Raw genomic sequence first — 22835 nt, 5'->3', positions numbered from 1 at the left:
CCCCCTTCTCCTCCTGCCCTCAATCTTTCCCAACATCAGGGTCTTTTCTGACTGGATGAAATTTAAGTTTTCTCCGTAGTGCCCTTTCCCGTAGAAAATATTCCACTGAGAATTCCATCAAAGTACTTTGGACAAGTCACTGAAAACCATTCTTTTCTTTGTATGGTTAAGGCACCAAATTAATCTATATATTCTCACCCCAGTTGGTTTTCAGTTTTTACAGATGCCTTTTTTCTTCTTGATTTCATTTTTTAAAAATATATAAAACATTTTTGTTTCCAAAGTCAAACCACAGTATAGAGTCTGCCTAGAAAAGTCTCTTTGTTACTAGTGTTACCTCCCTCCTCTGAAGGCAGGTCCTTTCATTTGTTCTTAGTTTTCCTTCCAGTGTTTCTTTTGCAAATATATTTCCTTTTAGAAATTATGTTAAATAGAAAAAAACTTACATCTTTTTCAATGAAGTTCCACTAGCTTTTCTATATTTTTTGGTTATTATTTGTTTTAAAAGACTCATATTATAAAGGTTTTATCATACCTACCTGTGTCAAGTGTAAAAGAACAATCCAAACATTCTTTCCCAGATGACACTGTTTAGCTTCTTTTAAGAAACATATCTCTCTCTTCAATGAGTTTGGTACACTTGGGAAACAGACTGCAAACTAAAGTGAAATAGAAAGATTTCTTCTAATTTCCATTTGTTATCTGAGGCTGAGAAAATATCTCACAGAAGTTATTTTACAAAGATGAGTCTGAGAAAAAAAGTTCCTTGAATTAAACCATAATGAAAAATAATATGAAATAGAATATATATGTGTGTGTTTATATATACCTGAATATCTTTGCTGTACAGCAGAAACTAACACAATACTGTAAATTAACTATGTAAAGTGAAAGTCACTCAGTCATGTCCCCAACTCTTTGCAACCCCATGGGCTGTGCAGTCCATGAAATTCTCCAGGCCACAGTACTGGAGTGGGTAGCTGTTCCCTTCTCCAGGGCATCTTCCCAACCCAGGGATTGAACCCAGGTATCCCTCATTGCAGGCGGATTCTTTACCTTCTGAGCCAGCAGGGAAGCCCTGGTGTGTAGTTGAAGTCAACTATACTTCAATTAAAAAAAAATAGCAAGATGAGAAAGACATTTTTAAAAAACTTACTAAGAACCATGAAACTCCAGGTGTACCCTGTGTATTGTCCTCTGTCAACTTAATTCATTCTCTGCCTCCTTCATAGTCATGCTCATAGACTTGAACTTGAGAAATTCTAGAGCCTCAAAATTAACATGGCCAAAATTGTGTTCATAAGATTTGGAAAGAAGGAGGCTTTGCAAAATTAGGAGAATATCAGAGAAATTAGAGTTGAAGTTGGTAGAACTTGATGCACTTTTGTTAGTAATGTTAGAAAATTATTATTTGCTTTTGACACATATACCAGAGTTATATAAAATGTTGACATTGGGGCAACTTGGATGAAGGGTATAAGGGAATACTTTGTACCATCTTTCCAGCTCTTCTATAAAGCTAAAATTGTTCCAAAGGAAATTTTATTTCACACACACACACACACATACACACTTATACTTACATACACAGACAGTAAACTAAAAAGACTTAGAATGCATGAAATATAAAGGGATCCTTAGAGAACTTCAACAAAGTGGTAAGAGAAGTAACCCAACAGAAAAAAAGGATTAAATGAAATGCACGCCAAGTAATATACCATTTTTGTTTACCACACAGGCGAAATGTATAAGGTTAATATCAAGTGTTCATATGGGTGAGGGAGACAGGATAGGGTGACCTAGTACCCTTGGTTGGCAAGTTGACAGTATCAGTTTAAAATTTTTATTTTAGCTAGGTATGTGCATGTGTGTGCTCAGTCGTGTCCAACTCTTTGCGACCCCATGGACTGTAGCCCACCAGGCCCCTCCTTCCATGGGATTTCCCACGCATGAATACTTGAGTGAGTTGTCATTCCCTTCTCTAGAGGATCTTCCCCGCCCAGGGATCAAACCTGGGTCTCTGCATTGCAAGTGGATTCTTTACCCTCTAAGCCACTGGTGAAACCCTAGATACACTATGGTACATCCATACTGTGAAATGCTAGACAGCCATTTAAAAATCATGAGGTAGATTTTTATTGTTTGACATCATCTCCAAGACAAAAATATTAAGTGAAAAAATAAACTGTAAGATAGTAAATGTAGTCTATCATTTGTTTAAAGAAAACAGGCATTGCTGTATATCTACATGTTTCTCTCTTTCTCTTTTTCCATGTATATGCATACATAAATACGCAGAAAGCAATCTGGTATATACTCTCTAGTTAGATTTAATACTGTTATTCCTGGGTAGTGGGAATGGGCAGTGTGGGCTAGCTGAACTTTGAACATCTGTCTATAACTCAAGTCTTTTACATAATTGATCACAGAGACACAGGAGTGGGGCGGGGTAGGGAACGTCTCAGGCAGCTTGTCGTGAACAGAGAGAACGCTGTCTAGCAGGGGTCGACTCTGAGCTCCTTGTGTCCCTGTGGGGTCCAGTGCAGAGTGAAAATGTGGGATCCTTTGCTCAAAATACAGGACAAAGTATCATTAAAGGTGCATATGATTTATCATGTATCTTTGTATTGGGCAGGTTTTAGATGCAGAGATCAGAACTCATAGGAGGACTTAGCTGAATTACACACTTGATATGTCAGGGCTTGTTCCTGGAGTTGTCTCTCAAGCCAGTAGAAGAGACCAGCCTCGGCCAAGTCAGGACGGTTGAGGAGAGAGAGGACCGTACTCCTCACTCACAGGCACAGGGAGCACCCCTGGGCCTGGGGACAATCACAACCAGGACAGACCCTCAAGGACCCTGGGGGTCCCATTTGTCTGCTGGGCCTACCAGAACCTCCTCCTCATCAAACGCCTGACTGAAACAGCCGGGCTGGGCACAGAGTCTAGGGGAGCCAAGCTGCCACGTCCACAGTAGACAGCAGCCAGCAAGGATCCTTAAATCTCCAGGCTGGGAAGCCCGGGTACCTGAGTGGGGGCTGATCAAGAGGCTCCCCTCCTACCAAGGTGAGCGATGGCTTTGCTTACCCAGGATGCTGTGATACCAGCACTTGCCTATCCCGGTCAGGCAGGGAGGCACAGACTGCCTGGGAAGCCCTCCCCAGAGGCCGCAGGAACCAGGGCCAGTGTGAGCTGAGGCCCCGGGTCTCCAGTGTGCCTTGCGTTGTCCAACCTTCAGTTACTAAACACAAATCCAAAATGAAAATTGTTCAGAGTCAGAGCATTAAACCCAGGTGCAGGGCTCTCCCAGCGCTGGGTTGTATAGCTGCAGTGCTGGCACACCTAGGAAGGTAGCCTGGGTGGGTCAGTGGGTTTTTTTTTTAAGATGGGAGACACTAGGGGAAGCATGAATTCTGAGAGGTAGAGTCCTTTAGCTGAGGGAGGACAAAGGTGATGGCGGGAGAACTGATAGGGCCAGCCCCCGAGATGGGATTCCTAACCCAGCGGGAGGGAGCCAGGAGAAAAGCAGGTGTTAGAGTGTGTGTGTGCATGCGCGCGCGCGCACACACACACGCATGCTCAGGCATGTCCAACTCTTTGAGACCCCATGGACTGTAGCTTACCAGGAGTTGGTTGTCATACCCTCCTCCAGGGGATCTTCCCAACCCAGGAATAGAACCCAGGTCTCCTGCATTGTAGGCAAAGTCTTTACCATCTGAGCCACCAGGGAAGCCCAAGAATACTGGAGTGGGTTGCCATTTCCTTCTCGGGGGATCTTCCCTACCCAGGGATTGAACCCACATCTCTTGTGTCTCCTGCATTGGGCGGCAGGGTCTTTACCACACTGTCTCCTGGGAAGCCCGAGGTTAGGGTCGGTGTGTCATATTTGTCAGGAAGATAAGGGAGTTTCCATTCCTCTGTTTCTGTTTTCTCTGTGAAATATGTGCTTGGGCTGGGAGGGGCCAGGGTGGGAGTGGTGGTTCAGTGATCATGATCACTGGGAGAGTGTAGAAGGCGGGGAACTGAACTGTGGAGAGGAGACTGTAGTCATGGGCTCCATGGGATTATGGACAGTAGGCTTGGCTGTGTGACATTCAGGAGCCTAAAGAGAGAGACCCTGCCGTGTCCTGCTCAGAGGAAGTACGGCCCCACTCTTTCTTAGGAGGAGCTCTTCCTAGGAAGGATTGTCGTTTATTCTGAATTGAATTTTAAAAGTCCTCTTTTTAGTGCTTCTCTGTCCTTTTAAAAAATGAAATGATATTGGTGATATCACGTAATGTTCTTTCGGTATTTTTGTTTTACTGTGGCAAAATCTATATAAAACTTACAGTTTTAACCATCTTTAAGTGTACAGTTCATGTTTATTTTTAAATGTCTTCACTTTGCAAAATAAAGTAAGATTAAAAATTGGTCATCCTATATTGTACCCCAAAGTGGTTTTGTGTGTGTGTGGGTGTGAAATTTTACTGGTCTGTGAAATGTAGAAATGCTATGAGCCTCACAAAGCATTTCTCTGTTTAAGTGTTACACAACACTTCAGAGGAAAACTCTGAAGCAATTTTTAGAGTTTTTAAGATACCCTGTAAGAATGAGAGTGGAATTATTTATTTTATATTGCTCTTCTGATGCTCTGAAAAAGTTCTCCTAATTCTAGTATTTTGTGTATATATCCTCTTTCGTGACATCATCAAGACTGTCTCCTTTTCTTCCGCAGTGCTATAATATTTCCCTTTTGTATTTCATGTGTAAACTCACCGCTCATACTATAACACATAACAGTTTTCTAAGGATATTTTTGGTAAGAGAAACATAAATACACTTATATAAAATGTGGGTATGGGTATAGTTGTTCACTTGGTCAAAGCCATTTTAATAAATGGTTCTAAAAGATTAATAAAGATTTTGTACACAGTTTTTTTTTTTTTTTTTTCAGTCTGAGCCACAGACACCAAAAATCCCACAGGAAGTTGTCTTTGTAAGTGTTGTGGTTTTTTAGTTTCCTATTCAGTTTGCATTAGATGACCAGAAATAGTCTGTGCAGTCAAAAGAGATTCTTGGTTAAAGCTTATTGTAATTCTGAAGGAGACTCTGAAATTTGCTTGTATTTCTTCTCAAGTAGTTGATCCAGAGGAGCTATAACAAGATCCATACATAGACATTAAAGTTGTGGTATCATGTGAAACTTTTTTTTTGATGTTCAGTGGATAAACTTCATTGTTAAAGGGGCAACTATCTGAAATTAGGCTTTATGGTTTCCACTTCTTATCAAAGCATTTTCTAAGAAATAAACTGTAGGAGTGGAGATAGGTTTTAAATTGACAACTAGGTTTTACCTTTATTTTTACAAATGACAAAAACTTTCTCTTCATTCTTTAGAGAATTGGAGATGCATTAAAAATGTTGTACAGCTTAATTTGGATATTATAAATACCACTAGAAAAAAATTTTAAAGCATACAATTATTGAACTGTTTTTATTAATGTAATTTTTAAAGCATAGTATTCTCAAGCTTAAATTTCTTCCTTATTTTTAAAACCATGGCAAAAATAAAACTAAAATAAACTAAAACTGTCATCAGATATATTAGATCTTTGACATATCATTATGTAATCTAGCATTTAACAGGTACAGTAGGCCTGGTGAAAAGTGACAAATGAGGAAAGAGGAAAGGTCTCTGCGTTTGTTTTAAACATTTCCAGGTTTAGGTCTGTTAAAGGAATGGTATCTGGTTCTGGGCAGGTCATGCTGACTGCACATCTTATTAAATGGGTAGATTAATAAAGATAACGTGGAAGGTTTTTCCACGGTCATCTTTGAAAATAAAAAATAACGCCACATTGAAAAAAATATAAGAAAAATTTCATTACAGTTCTGAAGTGAATAAAACAAAAGTCACATCCAACATGACTTTAAAACAAAAGAGACTGTAATAATTTCTGTGGGGGGAGGGCAGGGTGAGGAAGATAAAAGAGAAAGGATTTGATTTGCAGAACACTTTTAGTTCCAGAAAAGTGGGAGACCTGGGTTTGATCCCTAGGTTGGGAAGATCCCCCGGAGAAGGGACCGGTTACCCACTCCAGTATTCTGGCCTGGAGAATTCCATGTACTGTATAGTCCATGGGGTCGCAAAGAGTCGGACATGGCTGAACAACTTTCACTTTAGTTCCGTAGCTTCAGGTTGCAAAATGTATGGTATTTTAGTTTGAAATTTTAATTCATTTTTGTGTATGATAGGCAGGTATTTCTTGGTTAACTTAGATTTTCCCAACAGTTGAATTCTAAAGAGGAAACTATCGTTTCTGCTTTTTTCCATTTCTTATGTACCTTTTGCTGCACTGTACTAGGTTCTTTAGGTTACCATTTGAGAGCTTCACGTTTTACAGAGTGCAGAACAACGAGGGCCGGAGAGGTTTCTGAAATACTCCTTGGTGTCTAGCGAGGCCGTCTGCACTGCGGGCCGGTCCCCCGGACACTGGACCCGACATCCTGGCGGCTCTGCCCACCGCGACCCCTTCCCCTTGCCACTGAGAATCCCAGCATTTTTGATGCCAAAAATATGCGTTTAGGATCCCTGTCTACATGAGCTGTTGAAGGTGGTGCTGGATCTCTATCAAGGCCTCGTGTGGGTGGGCCCTCGGGTGCCCATGACCCCGTGACCAGTGTTCGCGGGGCAGTCGGTCCGTCCACTACGACAGCCTGGCAGCACTTCCCAGCGAGGCTCAGGCAGGCGGGCAGCGGGGGTCGTGGCCTGGGGCATCTCTCTCCAAGTCGCAAAGGCTGGGTATGGGGGTGCTCGCTCCTCGGGGGCGCTTTCCGCCGGGCCGTGCAGCGAACAAACAGGAAACTCCGTCTCCAAGTTACTTCGGAAACTGGGCTTTTCCTTCCGCGACAAGGGGTCGCATCCGGACAGGAAGCGGACCGGCCGCTCGCCCCGCGCCCTCGTGGCCCCGCCCCTCCTGCTACGGCCCCGCCTCCGTCGATCGCACCGCCCCAGCCCCCACCCGTAGGCCGGGCATGCTCAGTGGGCCGGGCCGGGCCGGGCCGGCAGGTTTGCGTGGTCGTCCGCGGTTGCCGGCGCCGGCTCAGCCCGCCGACGCCACGTCCAGTTGCTGCGGCTCGTTCCCGGAAAGTTACGTGCTAAAGCGTCCCCCGAAGAGCCGGCGGGCGGACTGCGGGCGGCGGAGGCCCCGAGGCGGCCGAGCGGCGTGCCGACGTGCCCGCGGCTTGGCTGCGGGCGTAGCGTTGGGAAGGAGGCGCCGGCCGGGCGCACCCCGCGGGGAGCCCCGGGCGGGGCGGGCGCGGCGCGGACTTTTGTCCGAGTTCAGTCCCCTCCCTGTGGGTTGGGCCTCTCCGGCGCCCCAGCCCCCGCCCGCTCGCTCCCGGGAGATGTTTATCTGGGCCGCGGCGTGAGGAACCGGCGGCTGGCGGCGCGGAGTCTCGGGTCCGAGAATCGTTGCGCGGCGCGGGAGAGACAAGATGTCCGCCAGGGCCGCGGCCGCCAAGGTGAGCACCGTGGGGAGTGTCCGCTGGGGGCCCTTCTCCCTGTGCCCGCGGGCTGCCGGGCGGGCCGTGGAGGGGGCGGGCGGCGGGGCCGGGGCCGGCCGGGGCCCGGGCAGGTGCACTGCTGCGGCGTCGCTGCCCGGTCCCGGCTCCAGCTCCGGCCCCGGCCCACGGCAGGAGGGAGAAGGGCGGGCGGGGACGCGCAACAGGTCCTGCCGGGAAGCCGGGCGCGGGGCGCGGCGGGCGGGCCGGGGCTACCCCGGCGGCTGCAGTCTTTGCGGGAGTGGCTGGTCCCTGGCGAAACCGTGTGGTTTCGGTCTGATGTCACTGTCGCTGGTATGCGCGCGCCCGCGACACGGCTTTGGGACGGCACTCAGCCCCTGTGGAGTAGGTAGGATCTTTTCGCTGTTTTATTTATTTAAGGTGACATTGGAAAAACTAACTTCCTAACACTTTTTAAGAGTTCAGTTCGAGTTACACTTTCAAAAATACCGCACAATGCCCTTAAAAATGGATAGTGAACTTTTAAAAATAAAAATTGACAAAGACCTGTGGGTTCGTTAAAAAACTAACGTTTTCCTATCAGTTTTTTCATATGCTTTGAAGTACTGTGCCATATTCTCAGTGCTTTCAAGCCAGTTTGTATGTTACATGAAAAAGCTGAAGTTCCTAAAAATCAGTTGTCTCCTCTCCTTTTGTACGACTTAATCATTTCCACCGTAAACGGTTGCGGGGATAAAGAAATATGAAGAGTAAAAAAATCTCTCTCAAAAATCAATTTATTACTTTAAGTAGCATCGGGTGCTTAAGCGGGTGCTGGTTTCATGTTTTTGCCTTTTTTTTTTTTTTCTTTACTGTTTGAAATGTTTATTCATAGCATCTTGGACCAGGCATAATTAGGCCCTAAAGTTTCTGAACTCAAGACTTTGTTTTTTGGCTGAAAGTTAGCGGTTACGTTTATCAGTGAGTAAATTCTTGTAAGGAATTTAGTGTTCTCTCTTTAAGAAAACTTTTATGTGTACCTTTATTGCTCTACATAGATAAAGACCAATCTAAAGGTAAAACTTGATCTAAAGATTTAGAATAAAAGGCAAATTTTCGCATGATTTTTAAAATAGTCTTACACTGTTTACTTTCCTGGGACTTCTTTACGGGGAGGAGAGGCTTTGTTTCCATATTGTAGAGAATGTCACTGTGTTCCTGTAGTGTGCTCTCTGGCACTTTATATCCAAAAAGGATATTTCTCTTACGGAGAGAAATGTTTTCAGTGGATTGCCATAGGAAAATGATGCCTTAGAAAGAGTCATACTTTTCCTCATGAATTATGGTGTTGAGATTTTATGGCATATTAACAAGTATCACTAGTTAAACATTACATTTTGGTGACGTTTGCATTTTTAAATATTTGAGTAGAATGTCAGTTGAAAGCTTATTTTTCTAAAATGCTGTGTTTTGGGACCACCGTTAAATCTTATATAGAGAAAGGCCATAAAAGTTGGGGGAAATGAAATAATACTCAACCAACCAAGTCACATTTAATTTTCTAAGATGATTAAAATGCTTAATAAGAACCAGGCTGTGTATGTACTCAGTAGTTTACATGTGATATTTTTGTTTCCCCCACTTCTGTTTGAAAAAAAAATATGAATTTGCAGCTTGCTTTTCTTGCTTTTAGCATAATAATTTGTAGAACTCTAAGTCAGTATCTTTGATTCTATATTCTTTGTAATGATTGAATATTTTTCCATTCCATGAATAGGCTGCAGGTGGTTACTGATACACATTTAACTTGTTTCCAGGATTTTGTAATAAATAGCCTTATATTTTTCTGCATGTGTGTAGTATTACTGTGTGTCTCGTTGTTAAAAATGGAATTTCTGGATCAAAGGGTATGTATGTGCATTTAAAATTCTGATACATACCACTAATTCTTTCTCCAAAAAGGTTGTACCTAGGAAAAATACAGCAATTGTTGGTAACTTAACTTTAAAGGACATAAAACTTAAGTAAGTGAGACGAGAAAATATAGTCTCTGAATGGGGAGGATACCATAGAAAATGTCACATTTCCTAGAGTTGGTATATAAATGTTAATACAATTCCAAATAAAATTCCAGTGTGATATTCTAGAAAACTTAATGTGTTGATGAGAAAGTTTATCTGATAAAATAAATGGATAATAACTGTGAAAGTTAAGAAAAAGAAACCTTATTAGAAAATCTAATAAATTCAGAGTAATTTGAAGCAGTCTTTTAATTCAGGAGTAGACATTGGAATCGCAAAGTCCAGAAACATCTGTGTGTTTACAAGTTTTTTTAGTGATTATGGTTATCAGCATTTAATGTGTGTTAGCTATTGTTCTAAGTGCTTAATATGAATTAACTGATTTAATTCTCATAGTATCCCTATGAAGTGAGCACTGCTGTTATCCCCGATTTATGGATGCGGAAATTGAAACAGATAGGTAACTTCCCCAAGTTCACCTAGCCTACAGGAAAGGAAATTGAGACTGTGATAGAAATAACGTTGTAGATTTCTGGAGAAAGGATGCATTAGTATAGGGTGCTGGGACTGTTGACTATCCTTTGAAAATACATGTTGTTTCTGCCCTTAGGCCATCCCCCTCCAAAAAAAAAAATCCGTTTGAAAAATATGCAGAGAAGGTAAATCATAAAACACTAGAAGAAAGTGTAGGAGGCTTAAAAAAACTCCTCAGTGGAAAAGGCTTCTCTGTGTATATTAACTTCAGTAATAAAGGAAAAGTTTTAATCTGTGGTATATATCTTAATTTGCAAACAGAATCAACAGTGTACCTGATGCAAATCATTCAAAAGTTGAAACCAGGAATTTGAGGGTAGTTCTGTCTCACCAAGGAATTGTTTAATTATGTGAGAAAATGACAGAAACAGTTAGAGACATTTCCATTGGTTGAATCATGGAGAGTCTGAAGGAAGTTTAGCGGCTTGTGGACTCAAGCTGTTCATGCCAGAGGAAACAATAAAATGTAGCATTGTTCTGTTACAGATTTTGCTGCGTAAAAGTTTCCATTTTGTCTCAGAATTTTTTTCCCACTGATTATTTCTAAAATTTTAGTGTACTTTAGTATGGAAATTATTTACGCCACTTAGTAGGAATTGATTTATTGTATCCTTAATAGCTGATCACTTGAAAGTTAAAAACTGTAGAATATAGCTAAATGAACAAAAATAATTACAAAATTACTCCCTGTAGATAGGAAATGTCTTGAGTGGCTGTTACGACATAGTTTTAGTTCTGGCACTTTGTGATTGGTGTGTATTTGCTTCGGGGAAGCGCGTAGCTTTATGAAAATTCACTTGATTGTGTCTGTCAGTGTTTATTGAGCTTCACTGTGGTAATATTTTTCTGTACCTGTCAAGTTTGTATAATACTTTTTAAAATTTTTCTTTATTTGAAAGATAATTGCTTTATAAGATTTTTTTGTTTTGTTTTGTTTTTTTATCAAACATCAACATGAATCAGCCATAGGTATACATATGTCCTGTTTTTAACTAGAAATGTTTTTATAGTATTTAAGGGAAAGAGGTTTAATTTTCTGTGTTAGTGTGTTTAACATTGTAGACGCTTATGGTTAGAATTGTCCTTTATATCCTTGGTTGATAATCCCTGACCACATTTACAGCTCTCCAGTTCATTTTAGGACAGTTCCATTAGATAGGTGCTTTTCAGATTGCGCAGTGCTGGCCCCACCCCAAGATTGTTCAGTAGCAGAAATTGCTCTGTGCTATTAGGAAAGACCCTTTTTTCTTTTGTTTCCTTTTTGAGAACGGTGACGATTTCATTTTAGGGACTTGAAAACTTTTATTTTGTATTTAAGAAAGACTGATGCTGTGTTTTGGTGACTGTCAGTAAGTGACAGAAGTCAGCCATCCACACCTACAAGTCATGCGGTTAAGACCCATCTGCAGTTGTCAAAAGCTGTGGGCTGGTAGATGGAGTCCCGTTTCCTGTTTGGTTTGAAGGAAAAAGATTACAGTAGTTTCACTTCTTTTCTTTTTTTCAATCCTGTTAACAATGTGCTGGCTCTGACTTTTACTTGCTCTTTAATCTTTTTTCTGTTAGAGACCAAATGTAAACTCAGTGTCATTCTAAGAATAGAACTGAGTATAAACAAGACAGCACTATGCTGCTAAGGAAAATGTCATTAAAAATAATAATTTTGGTGAAAAATTTGGAAATGTATATCCTATTTATTGATGGAGCTCTGACATGATAATAATTCAATCTAATGAAAGACCAGGAGTCTGACTGTAAATCTTAAGTGTGGTGCCACTGGTCCCTGGATGCCTAGCCACCACTCACTGCAGGCCCTGTGCGGTCACCCACTCAACATCCAACACTTACCGAGCCTCCTGGGGCTGGAGACTAGCTGTGGGACGAGCAGAGTTCTTTTTTTATTACTAGAGTTTTTGATCAAATGTTAAGATTGAAAGATAGTTTCTAGTATGATGTTTCTGAAATATTTGATTTGAACTTGCTTTGCATCTTTGAATTTTGGAAGGTAGTCTTGAAAAATCTTTTTAGCTTAACTTTTAAATCTTGTAGAAAGAGACATTAGAACAGTTCACCAAGTTTTGAATCTAAGATGGGCCTGTTTCAGTACAGTATTTCTAATACAAGTCAGCAATAAAAACAGGCCTTTTGCTGTTGGTGACCTAGAGTACTTCCTAATTTATTTATTGCAGACAAGAGTGGGTTCAAGTTGCTCCTTGATGGGCTAGCCAGGTGCTTGATTTCCATGCCTTCTCAAACAGATCCTTAGTAATAAGATGGGAAGCCTGATGGGCTGCCATCTATGGGGTTGCACAGAGTTGGACATGACTGAAGTGACTTAGCAGCAGCAGCAGTGACTACAAGGGTAGGGAAAATTTCATTTTATATCCTAGAAGTGGATGAAAATAGTGACTCAGAGCAGTGTTTTAACATGATAAAACCAATGTTGCCAAAATTTGTACTATAAAATACCATTTGAGATTTAATGTGTTAAATATTGAATCTCAGAAAGCCCTTAACTTTGGGATGTATCAGAAGACAGGTTTTCATTTGTGTGTAGGTGCATTTGGGTATATGATAGAACACCCTAACTCACTTGCGCTGGTAGCATGCTGGGAAATGAGTTGATTGATGAGTGGTCTCACTCATTCTAGCTTATCATGCCCAGAGGGAGCTGAAGACTGGAATGAATATTACTTGGATACTAGTTAGGAACATAAGATTAGCATATATCTGGTTTAGTTTAAAATTGTTTTTTTGATTATCTGAAATATTTTTTGTTTTTTAAAATAGTGTGCATCCCAAAGAGTGAAAGTTCATTTTATTTCTTGGCTGTTATAGGAATTTTCACTCTTTTCAAATTGTCATTAGTAATCTTTTGAATTTGTGCACAGTTTTGATAAGTGAATTAAACTTAATTTATGGTTGCTCTCTCAATTCAGTTCAATTCAGTTGCTCAGTCACGTCTGACTCTTTGCGACCCCATGAACCGCAGCACGCCAGGCCTTGCTGTCCATCACCAACTGCCAGAGTCCACCCAAACCTATGTCCATTGAGTCGGTGATGCCATCCAGCCATCTCATCCTCTGTCGTCCCCTTCTCTTCCTTCCCTCAATCCCTCCCAGCATCAGGGTCTTCAGATGAGTCAGCTCTTCGCATCAGGTGGCCAAAGTATTGGAGTTTCAGCTTCAGCATCAGTCCTTCCAGTGAACACCCAGGACTGATCTCCTTTAGGATGGACTGGTTGGATCTCCTTGCAGTCGAAGGGATTCTCAAGAGTCTTCTCCAATTCAGTACATAATGCTAAAATTTAGGAGGCCCTCAGTAATGACGTTCTCTTTTGTTAGTTCAGTGAGCATTCGTTGAGCACAGTTTGTTTTGGATCCCTGTCCTCTAAAGGCTTATAATTTCTAGTTGGTCTATATTGTCATAATCAGTTGTGAAATATATCATTTTTAAGATCAAAAGAATTTTGCATTTTTCTCTCTAAACACACTTGAGGTGTTACTGATACAATAGCATAGCTCTCTGGTGTGCTTTTTTGGTTGGGGAAGATCATGAAGTCCTATCTAGAGCCTGGACTTGGTGTAACACATGAGCTTTTGCATTTTCTTTTGTTAATTAAAAAAAATTTCAGTTCACTCTAGATACATTCGTGTATATATTGTATGCATGCATTTGGTGAAAGTCTGAACAGGACAAAAAGGTTAAGAATTACAAAGCAATTCTAATTTATTTATGTGTTGAATATACTGAAATGGAAAATGGACAGTAAGCTGTCTGTCACTGTTATGTTTAGGGTCTAGCCAGCTCTTAACAGTTTGGAGTTTTGAAACTGTTTTCTATATTCAGCAGGTATTTTCTGCTAGCCTAGTGTGTACCAGGCATTGTTGTAGGTGGTAGAAGTAGAGCAGCGAACACATTACTGTGCTGTACTTACGGGCCCTTTTAATGCTGTAAATGATGGTGGGCACCGGCATCCCCAGCAGGCCATTTCTGTCATAACCTGCTTTCTCCAGATATCACAAGAATCTTCCATAGTACTTATTTTCTAGTTTTCCTTTATAATTTTACCACTTACACATTCTGTAAACACTGTGGTTTTGCCTGTGAACTTTATACAGACAGAATCTTCCGGTGTGGATTCTGTTGTGTATGGCTTCTGTTGCTCAGCGTGGTGTCTGTTAGTTGATGGGTGTTGAGGGTGACTAGTTCATTAGCTTTCTTTGTAGTTGTGGATGAAATTCATAGTGTTCCTTTTTAGGGAGGACTTACTGCCAGATCAGCTTCTGGAAAAAGTAGTTTGAATTAGACTTCTGTGGGATTTTGGAGAAAAATGTGTCTTTACCGAAGGGCAAGAATTAGATAAGAATATTGGCTAGGCACAGTATACTTGCCTGTACTTTGGCTAGGACACAAAAAGTATGTGAAAAATAAGCTGCTTTTGGTGTTCACAGGATGTTACTTTGAAAAGTCAGTTTTAATTTTGAGGGCATTTTATGACTGAGGTCTTAAAATCCACTGAAGTGTATTTTTGTTAAGTATCCGTTCACCTCACACTGATTAGACCAGTAGAAGCCCTGATGGGGAGAAATATGTGCTTTGGCAAAAACAAGTAAACACAAGTGTACTTTTCAAAGTATAATCATAGGAAGTCTTTCCCAGTGGTGTCATGTAAAGGAACTTTGGAAGATTTATATGTTTTTCTTTTTTAAATAGTGATACATGTAGGGATATTTAATTAAACATATACCAACCCATATTTTGATACTGTATTTCCTGTATAGTCAGAAGACAGTGGCCATGGCAAGCAGCTTTACATTCTAGGCATAAATATGAGAAATGTGTATTAATAATAAATAAAAGCCTCCGCCTCCTAATACTGAGTGCTGTTTCCATGACAATACTGAGCTAGCTGTTTTATGTGCATTGTCTCATCTGATCTTAGCAATTGTTGTAGGCACTCCTAGGACCTCTGTTTTATAGGTGAGGAGTCTGAGGTTAACTTTACTGCTCTGGCTAATGGCATACTTGATTCTAGGCTTTGTAATTCACACATGCACGTGCTTTTATGGTCCTGTGTTGTAAGGAGTGTCAGGGAGAGGAGGAGGGAATGGTGTTAGGTGCATCGTGACTCACAGGAGTCGGACCAGAGGGTGGAAGAGAGGGTGCAGTGTGGTCAGACAGCAGGAGCTGCTCTGAGGGAAGGGTGTTTGCGCAACCCCAGCAGATTGTTGCTGGCCTGGAGGAAGGCAGGCCCAAATTGTCTGGCTTTTCAGGATAGGTCGGAAACCCAGATTTTATGTAAATTACTTTGACTTACATGTTGCCAGCTGACTTCATTTTTTTTTTTAATACTTTTTTATTGTGAAACTTAATATCTAGTAAAAGCACAGAAAGCACGTGTACATTAGTGAATTACCACAAAATGAACGCCCATGTAAACACCACCCAGGTCAGGGCATACAACATTGGGGGCTCCTCACCCTCGCCCCTACCTGACAGCATCCCTACCTGGCAGCATTATCCTGCCAACAGAGCTGCTGTCCTGACCCTAAAACCCCTGTGTTAGGCTCTTCCTGCCAACTGCATTCTTTCCCCAAGACAGGCACTGTTGTAAATTTATGTTTTAAAGATTCGTGTGTTGTGGCATTATGAATTCATTCATCTTCATATCTGTTTAGTATTCTATTGTGTGACTGAACTACAGTTTATTTTACTGTTGATGGACATTTGGGGTATTTTCTAATATGGACTATTAAGAATAATGCTCCCATGAACACTTGCATAGCTCTCTTGGTGAACATGTGCACGTATTTCTCTAATATGTATTTAGGGATGGAATTGCTCCTGGATTGTTTAGTGTGTCTTCAATTTTAGTAGACAGTGTCTTTTCTAGAGAGATTATACCGGTTTATACTCATCACCATCAGTGAATGAGACTTTCTGTTGCTCTGCATTTTCACAAAGACTTGGTATTATCGGACACTTTTAGTCCTTCTGGCTGGTCTTTAGTAAATCTCACTGAAGTTTTCATTTTCTTTTTATTTTTTTGACTAGATGAAGTGGAGCAACTTTTCATGTTAATGGCCTGTTTGAGTCTTTTGCCTATTTTTCTTCTTACTGACTTGCTTCGTTTTTTATGTTTGGATAAAAGCTAGTTGATTATATTTGTTGAAGGTGTTTTTTCCCATATGGTGGCTCTCTTGATGGTCTTTTGATGAAGCACTTACTTTGCATGTGGTCCGAGTGTCGAGGCACAGAGAGAGACCAGCAGGGGACCAGAGAGGGATCTGTCTCCAGACCACACCTGCGCAGAGAGAGGTCAAGCAGTGTAAGAACTGAGAAGGTTGTTGAATAAGCTTGTGTGTTTGTCTCTGTATCCTGAGTTCAGGCTCTGGAATCTGCATCTTGAGTCCACCAGTTAACACTGTGTTCTCCTCTCGTAGGGGAGAACAGCGTGGTCCCAGTGCGCACAGTCAGGGTGCTGGACACTCCACTTAGTGCCTGAAACAGGGGCACTATCCAGTTAGATGGCATTCTCAGTGGAGCCCGTCTTAATAGCAGGAAAGAGGCGTATGGGAATTACGATATTTCTGTGTGTACACTCACACGAACATCTACTTATTCTGTCTATTCGTGTGTGTATGTACTTGTTTATTTAATATGGGATGGAGGTTGGTTGAGCCCCAGACCTGTAAGATGTGCTGCGGTTCCAGAGGAAGTTCCTGAGTTGCTTTCGAAAATGTTTTTTACGATAACGCTGAGGAAGAGTTGCAGTCTTTATTCTGATGAATTAGGGATTAGAGATGAAGGACTATCCCTACTTCAGTGCGCCCAGTCCGGTTGGATTACCTGTCCAGCATGGTGAATGACCAATTAGCAAATTCCTTTTCACCTGAGCACCTCTTATCTCTCCAGTTGTTCCATCTGTATTGTCTACCATTTACATCCCGCTCCTCTAACACAAAGACATAGACACATGTGAACACGTGATGGGGCTTCCCAGATGGCGCTAGTGGTAAAGAACCCATCTGGCAAGACAGGAAACCTCAGAGATGCAGGTTTGATCCCTGGGTCGGGAAGATCACCTGGAGGAGGCATGGCCACCCACTTTAATGTTCTGATCTGGAGAATCCCCATGGACAGAGAAGACTGGTGGGGTACAGTCCATGGGGTCACTTGGCCCGCGTGCACACACAATATATACACGTACATACAAGATATATCACACCTCTCCTCCCTTCGTTGTTCTGTCCACTTGCTAGGTCGTATCCAACTCCCTGCTACCCCATGGACTGCAGTGCTCCAGACTGTCCTTCACTGTCTCCCAGAATTTGCTCAGATTTTTGTCCATTGAGTAGGTGATGCCATCCAACCACCTCATTCTGTCACCCCTTCTTTTGCCATCAGTCTTTCCCAACATCAGGGTTTTTTCCATTGAGTCTTTTTTAAATGGCCCCAGTACATGTGCTCCTCCTAAAACTCCTCTGCATCTTAATTGCCTTTATAAGTAAAGACCAAACTTCATAATAAAATCAATACACTCCTACAGGGCTATTTGGCCCCTGCCTACTCCTCGAGCCTCACCTTGCATCTCCCCTACCCCGCCACCTTAGGCTCCGTTCTCAACCTGTACTGCCCTTTTGAGCAGGTACTGAACTGCTGCCTGTTTGTCTGTAGTTCTCTCATGGCTCTCATTCTTTCCTTTATGGTATTTAAGCCTGTGATAATAGTTGTGACATTTCTTAATCATTCGATTCTCCCATTAGACTTTAACCTCCATAAGAACAAAGGTCACCTTGATGTGTCTCGTTATCGCTGAGCTTAACACAGTGTCGAGCATGTAATAAGCGTAGATATTGTGAAAGTATAATGCGGAAAGTGCTTTTGTACCCTAGGGCTATTGCACATACTGTTTTCTCCACCTGGAAGGAACGAGGGTCCCTCGTTCACCCAGCATTAGTGCCAATTCTTTTTTCTTTAAACAACTGATTATCAGCTTATTAAATAAGCCCATTTCAGCATCTGCAGTGACTTCATCCCTGACTCCTGGTCCAGTCCTGGTGGAGGTAGTCTACTTAATTATGTCTCAGAAGGACCTGCTGGTCTGAGTCTCTGGGAGCCTCTTCTGCAAGCCACCCCACATTTTAGGACCTTCGCCACCAGGTTTCCTTGTAGCTATTCTCAGGGTCTTGGTATGCACCCAAACTGGTCCTTCCAGTTTGAGGTGCTTTTCCTTTGTGTGTCTGGTCAGGTCAGTGTTGAGGCTGCTGAAGATAATTGTGATTTGATGAACTGCCACTCCTAGTCTGGCAGGTTCTTCCTGCATTTTAAAAAGCGAGGTCAAAGCTAGGCTTCCAGGCCACCTTGTTCCTCTGGGTGTGGCCTCGGCTGGGAGTGGCTGTTTCTCTGCTGGAGTGGCCAGATCTCTGCTGCCTCTGTGACCGTCTTCCTCACAGAGCCCTGGCCCTGCTCTTCTCCATGAGAGCCTTGCTCTGAGCCCAGAAAACACCCTGTGCTCCCCCTATCCTGTCCTGCACAACAGTGTGTTACCTCCTTGTCTGCTGCCTATTTGATTAGAATCTGATGCTGCTTCTAGACCAGGGTCACCGTTTTCTCTCTGGTGCTCATTACTACTCATAGACCAGGTTACATTTAGCCAAGAAACTCGCAGAAGTCACTGGTGCGTCTCCAGAACGGGTGACAGCTGCTGGAGGAGCCAGCCCGCTGAAGCGTGGCTTACCTGCTTGGCATCTTGTCGCAGGATTCTTGGTCAGGCCTTTCCTAGTTTCAGTAATTAACTTCTAGTCCCCTCAATTACCCCCACCCCATTTTTTTTAAGTGGAAAAATTTCAAGACCATACAAAAGTAAATGAGTATAATGAATCCCCACACTAGCATCACAGGCCTAGTTGTCAGTTATGGCCGTCTTGTTCCATCTATACTTCTATCCATTGTACCGTCTCTCCTCCATTATTTCAAAGCAAATACCAGACTTTTCTTTTCATCTCCTAATACTTAAATTTGTTCACTTGCTAAGTCCTGTCTGACTCTTTGCAACCCCATCGACTGCAGCACACCAGGCTTCCCTGTCCTTCACTATCTCCTGGAGTTTGCTCAGACTCGTGTCCATTGAGTTGATGATGCCATTCAACCATCTCATCCTGCCCTCGCCTTCTCCTCCTGCCCTCAATCTTTCCCAGCATCAGGGTCTTTTCCAGTGAGTCAGCTCTTCGCATCAGGTGGCCAAAGCATTGAGTATGTATCTCTAAAAGATAACTCTTTGTGTTTAAAGATAGGGTTTTTTTTAATTATTATTTTTGACTGCACTGGGTCTTCATTACTGTGCGCACAGGCTTTCTCTTGTGGCAGTGGGCAGGCCACTCTCTGGTCTTGGTGTGCGGGCTTCTCATTGTGGTAGCTTCTCATCACAGAGCACAGGCTCTAGGGCGAGTGGGCTTTAGTAGTTGTAGCACTCAGGCTCAGTAGTTGTAATGTATGGGCTTAGTTGCCCTGAGGCATGTGGGATCTTCCTAGACCAAGGACTGTGTCCCTCACATTGCAGGGGATTTCCTATCCACTGTACCACCAGGGAATTCCCAAGAACCCTTTAAAAAAAATAACTTATATTTGTTACCACACTTAAAGAATAACTTCTGAATGAAAAAAATCCACCATTTAGTCAGTGTGCAGTTTTTTTGTCTGAAGTATCAATTTCCTCTTGAAACATATTTTTAAAAAATCCAGATCCAAGTAAACACCTCCCATTGTGGTTGGTGTGTCTCCTGTCTCTAAACTGTAAGACTCCCCCATCTGGCTCTGTTCTGCCCGCCTGTGGTGCAGTCTTACTGGTGAGGAACAGAATTGTTTGTCCTGTAGGATTTCTGGGTCTGCATTTTCCCTGTGGTAGTTACCATCAATTCTTCTGGCACTCAGCCTTCTTTGTGGTCCAACTCTCAACAGCAGTACATAATTACTGGAAAAATCATAGCTTTGACTATACAGACTATACCTTTGTCAGCAAAATGATGTTTCTGCTTCTTAATACCCTGTCTAGGTTTGTCATAGCTTTTCTTTCAAGGAACTAGCGTCTTTTAATTTCATGGCTGCAGGCACCATCCACAGTGATTTGGGATCCCAGGAGAATAAAATCTGTCACTGCTTCTACTTTTTTCCTTTCTGTTTGCCTTGAAGTGATTGGACTGGATGCCATGATCTTAGTTTTTTGAAGTTGAGTTTTTAAGGCAGCTTTTTTCACTGTCCTCTTTCACCCTCATCAGGAGGCTCTTTAGTTTTTCTTCTTTCTATCATTAGAATGGTATCATCTACATATCTGAGGTTGTTGATATTTCTTCCAGCGACATTGATTTCAGCTTGTGATTCTTGGTGTTATTTTAATTTGCATTTCTCTAATTATGAGTGAGTTTGAATATCTTTTCAAACCTTAATATCCTTTTTGTGAAATATCTTTTTCCCATTTTTAATTGAATTTTTGTTGTTCTCCTTGCAGTTTTGGATTTCTTTATATATTAGATATACTGGCTCATACTGGCTCTCACACTTGAGATACTGGCTCTCACACTTGGAAGTGTGAGAAGCTACCACACTTCCAAGTATGAGAGCCAGTGGCTCTAATATATAAAGAAATCCAAAACTGCAGGGAGAACAAAAGTTCAGTTAAAAAGTGGGAAAAAGATATTTCACAAAGAGGATATTAAGGTTTGAAACAATGTTCAGACTCAGTCATAATTAAAGAAATGAAAGTATTCATGTTTCTATTTTGGTCAGGCATACTTTAAAAATTTTTTGTGTACTTAAATTTATTTTATATCCCTTATGTATTGAGTTATTCTTAGAAAGCCTTTGCCTACACCATCATTAAAGAGGAATCCACTCAAGTTTTCTTCTAGTATGTCTCTCATTTCATTTTTTACATTTATATCTCTAAATTCATTGGAAGGTTATTCTTGTGCTTTGTGAAAAAAATATATGTTTTCTCCAAGTGACAGCCCAGATGTTCTGGCAGTGTTTATTAAAAAAAAATCTCTATCTCAGTGAGTTGAGACATTACCTTTTTCACATACTGATTTTCCATTTATTGGAAGGTAGGGCTTCCCAGGTGGCTCAGCTGGTAAAGCATCTGCCTGCAATGTGGAAGACTTGGGTTTGATCCCTGAGTCAGGAAGGTCCTCTGGAGAAGGAAATGGCAACCCACTCTAGTACTCTTGCCTGGAAATTTCTATGGATGGAGGAGCCTGGTAGGCTGTAGTCCATGGGGCTGCAGAGTCGAACACAACTGAGCAACTTCACTTTCTGTTTAAGAATTTTTCCATTATTCCAATGGTCTATTTACTCATGCCTCAGTGTTACACCATTAACTGTGGATGCGCCTTATGTTGAGTCTTACTTCAGAGGCCATAACTTGATAGGGATAGTTTCCGCCAGTAGCTTTTTTTCTGCAGTGTTTTTTTTTTTTTTTAAACCCATTATTAAACTTAAATGGAAACATGTTCTTATGTGTGGCTTCTTTTGTCCAGTATTGAGCAGCGTTTATCCATATTTACTTATGTGTATTAATCGCTCAGTTGTGTGTGACTCTTGCAACCCCATGTACTTTAGCCCGCCAGGCTCCTCTGTCCATGGGATTCTCCAGGCAAGAATACTGGGGTGGGTAGCCATGTCCTTCTCCAGGGGATCTTCCCAGCCCAGGGATAGAACCCGGGTCTCCTTCATTCACCGTCCAAGCCACCAGGGATTGTGCAGGTTGAATTTATTCGTTTCATGGCTGTACTATTCCGTTGACTGAACGTTGCATCATTGGTGGGCATCTAGATTATTGTACATTGTTTCTGGTTTTTGACTGTTAAAAATAGTGCTTTTGTGACATACTTATACATAAATTCTTGTGCATATATGGACATGTTTTTATTGATTGATCATCCAACATGCTTAGTTTTGCCAGTTTCCCAAATCCGTGATACCAGTTTGCATTTCCACCAGTGCTGAGTTCTGATTAGAGTGTTCATTACTGTTGTTTTTTTTCTTTTTAAGCTTCTTGTGTGGTTGTGTAGTAGCATTTAGTTGTGTAGTAGCATTTAGTTGTGTTTTCAATTTGTATTACCCTGTTGAGTAAGGAAGTAAAGCACTTTTTCCATGTGTTTACTGACCATTTTGATGTCCTCTTGTTTGAAGTGCTCCCCTCAAGCCCCCAGTCCATCTTCTCTGTTAGGTGCTCTGTCTTTGTTGATAGAATTCTTTTGTGTTTTCTGGATGTGAATACTATATATATATACACATACACACACACACGTATGTATGTGTGTGTGTGTATGTATATATAAGATATATGCAGATTATTTTTCTACATTTAAAACTTGGCTTATTAAGCTCTTATATTTGAAACAAGCTTAGCGAAGCAGGAGAAAAAGGCACTATGCCTTTAAGAGCCCCAACTGGCTACAGCTAAAAAGTAATATAGATTTGCCCTGGAAATAGGAGCATAAGGTTATAAAAAGATTGTAAGCAGTGGATGAAGCATTTACTGGAATGGAAGTCCGGCTTGATGAAGGAGTTTCTTGATGGCAGGATGTTTCTGATAGGGGACCACTGACACAGAAGAGAAGGCCCAGAGGCTCCACAAGCTGCAGTCTGAGGTAAAATAAAACTTCGCAGGTTGCTTTAAAAGCCCAGTTTTCTGTGAAAACAAATATGCTGCTTCTCTGTTGTGTATGGAAGAAGTCGTAAGCTACCCAGTGGCTGTCATTCTGACCCGTGCATTTACTTCTTCTCCCTGAACCTGATCTG

At 41.8% G+C, this 22835-nt stretch overlaps 1 protein-coding gene across 22 annotated transcripts in view; it reads left to right on the top strand.

The window, feature by feature from the left end:
- Positions 1–22835, top strand: part of TJP1 (tight junction protein 1) — a 263264-nt gene that overhangs the window by 143301 nt on the left and 97128 nt on the right. For 8 of the 22 annotated variants that reach the window (XM_060401409.1, XM_060401408.1, XM_060401407.1 and 5 more), the window contains exon 1: positions 7390–7500. The exons of 12 other annotated variants lie outside the window; for them this stretch is intronic. In XM_060401409.1, the coding sequence (XP_060257392.1) occupies positions 7474–7500 (27 nt within the window). In that variant the 5' untranslated portion in view covers positions 7390–7473. Of the gene's footprint in view, positions 1–7389; positions 7501–7860; positions 7889–22835 lie in introns of those variants that run through there. 2 more of the 22 variants (XM_060401400.1, XM_060401404.1) reach the window with 1 other exon arrangement.

This window comes from Ovis aries, chromosome 18, assembly GCF_016772045.2.
Source record: "Ovis aries strain OAR_USU_Benz2616 breed Rambouillet chromosome 18, ARS-UI_Ramb_v3.0, whole genome shotgun sequence".
NCBI lineage: Eukaryota > Metazoa > Chordata > Mammalia > Artiodactyla > Bovidae > Ovis > Ovis aries.
The sequence above is the reverse complement of the archived record's forward strand: the minus strand, read 5'-3'. Positions and strand labels throughout refer to the sequence as shown.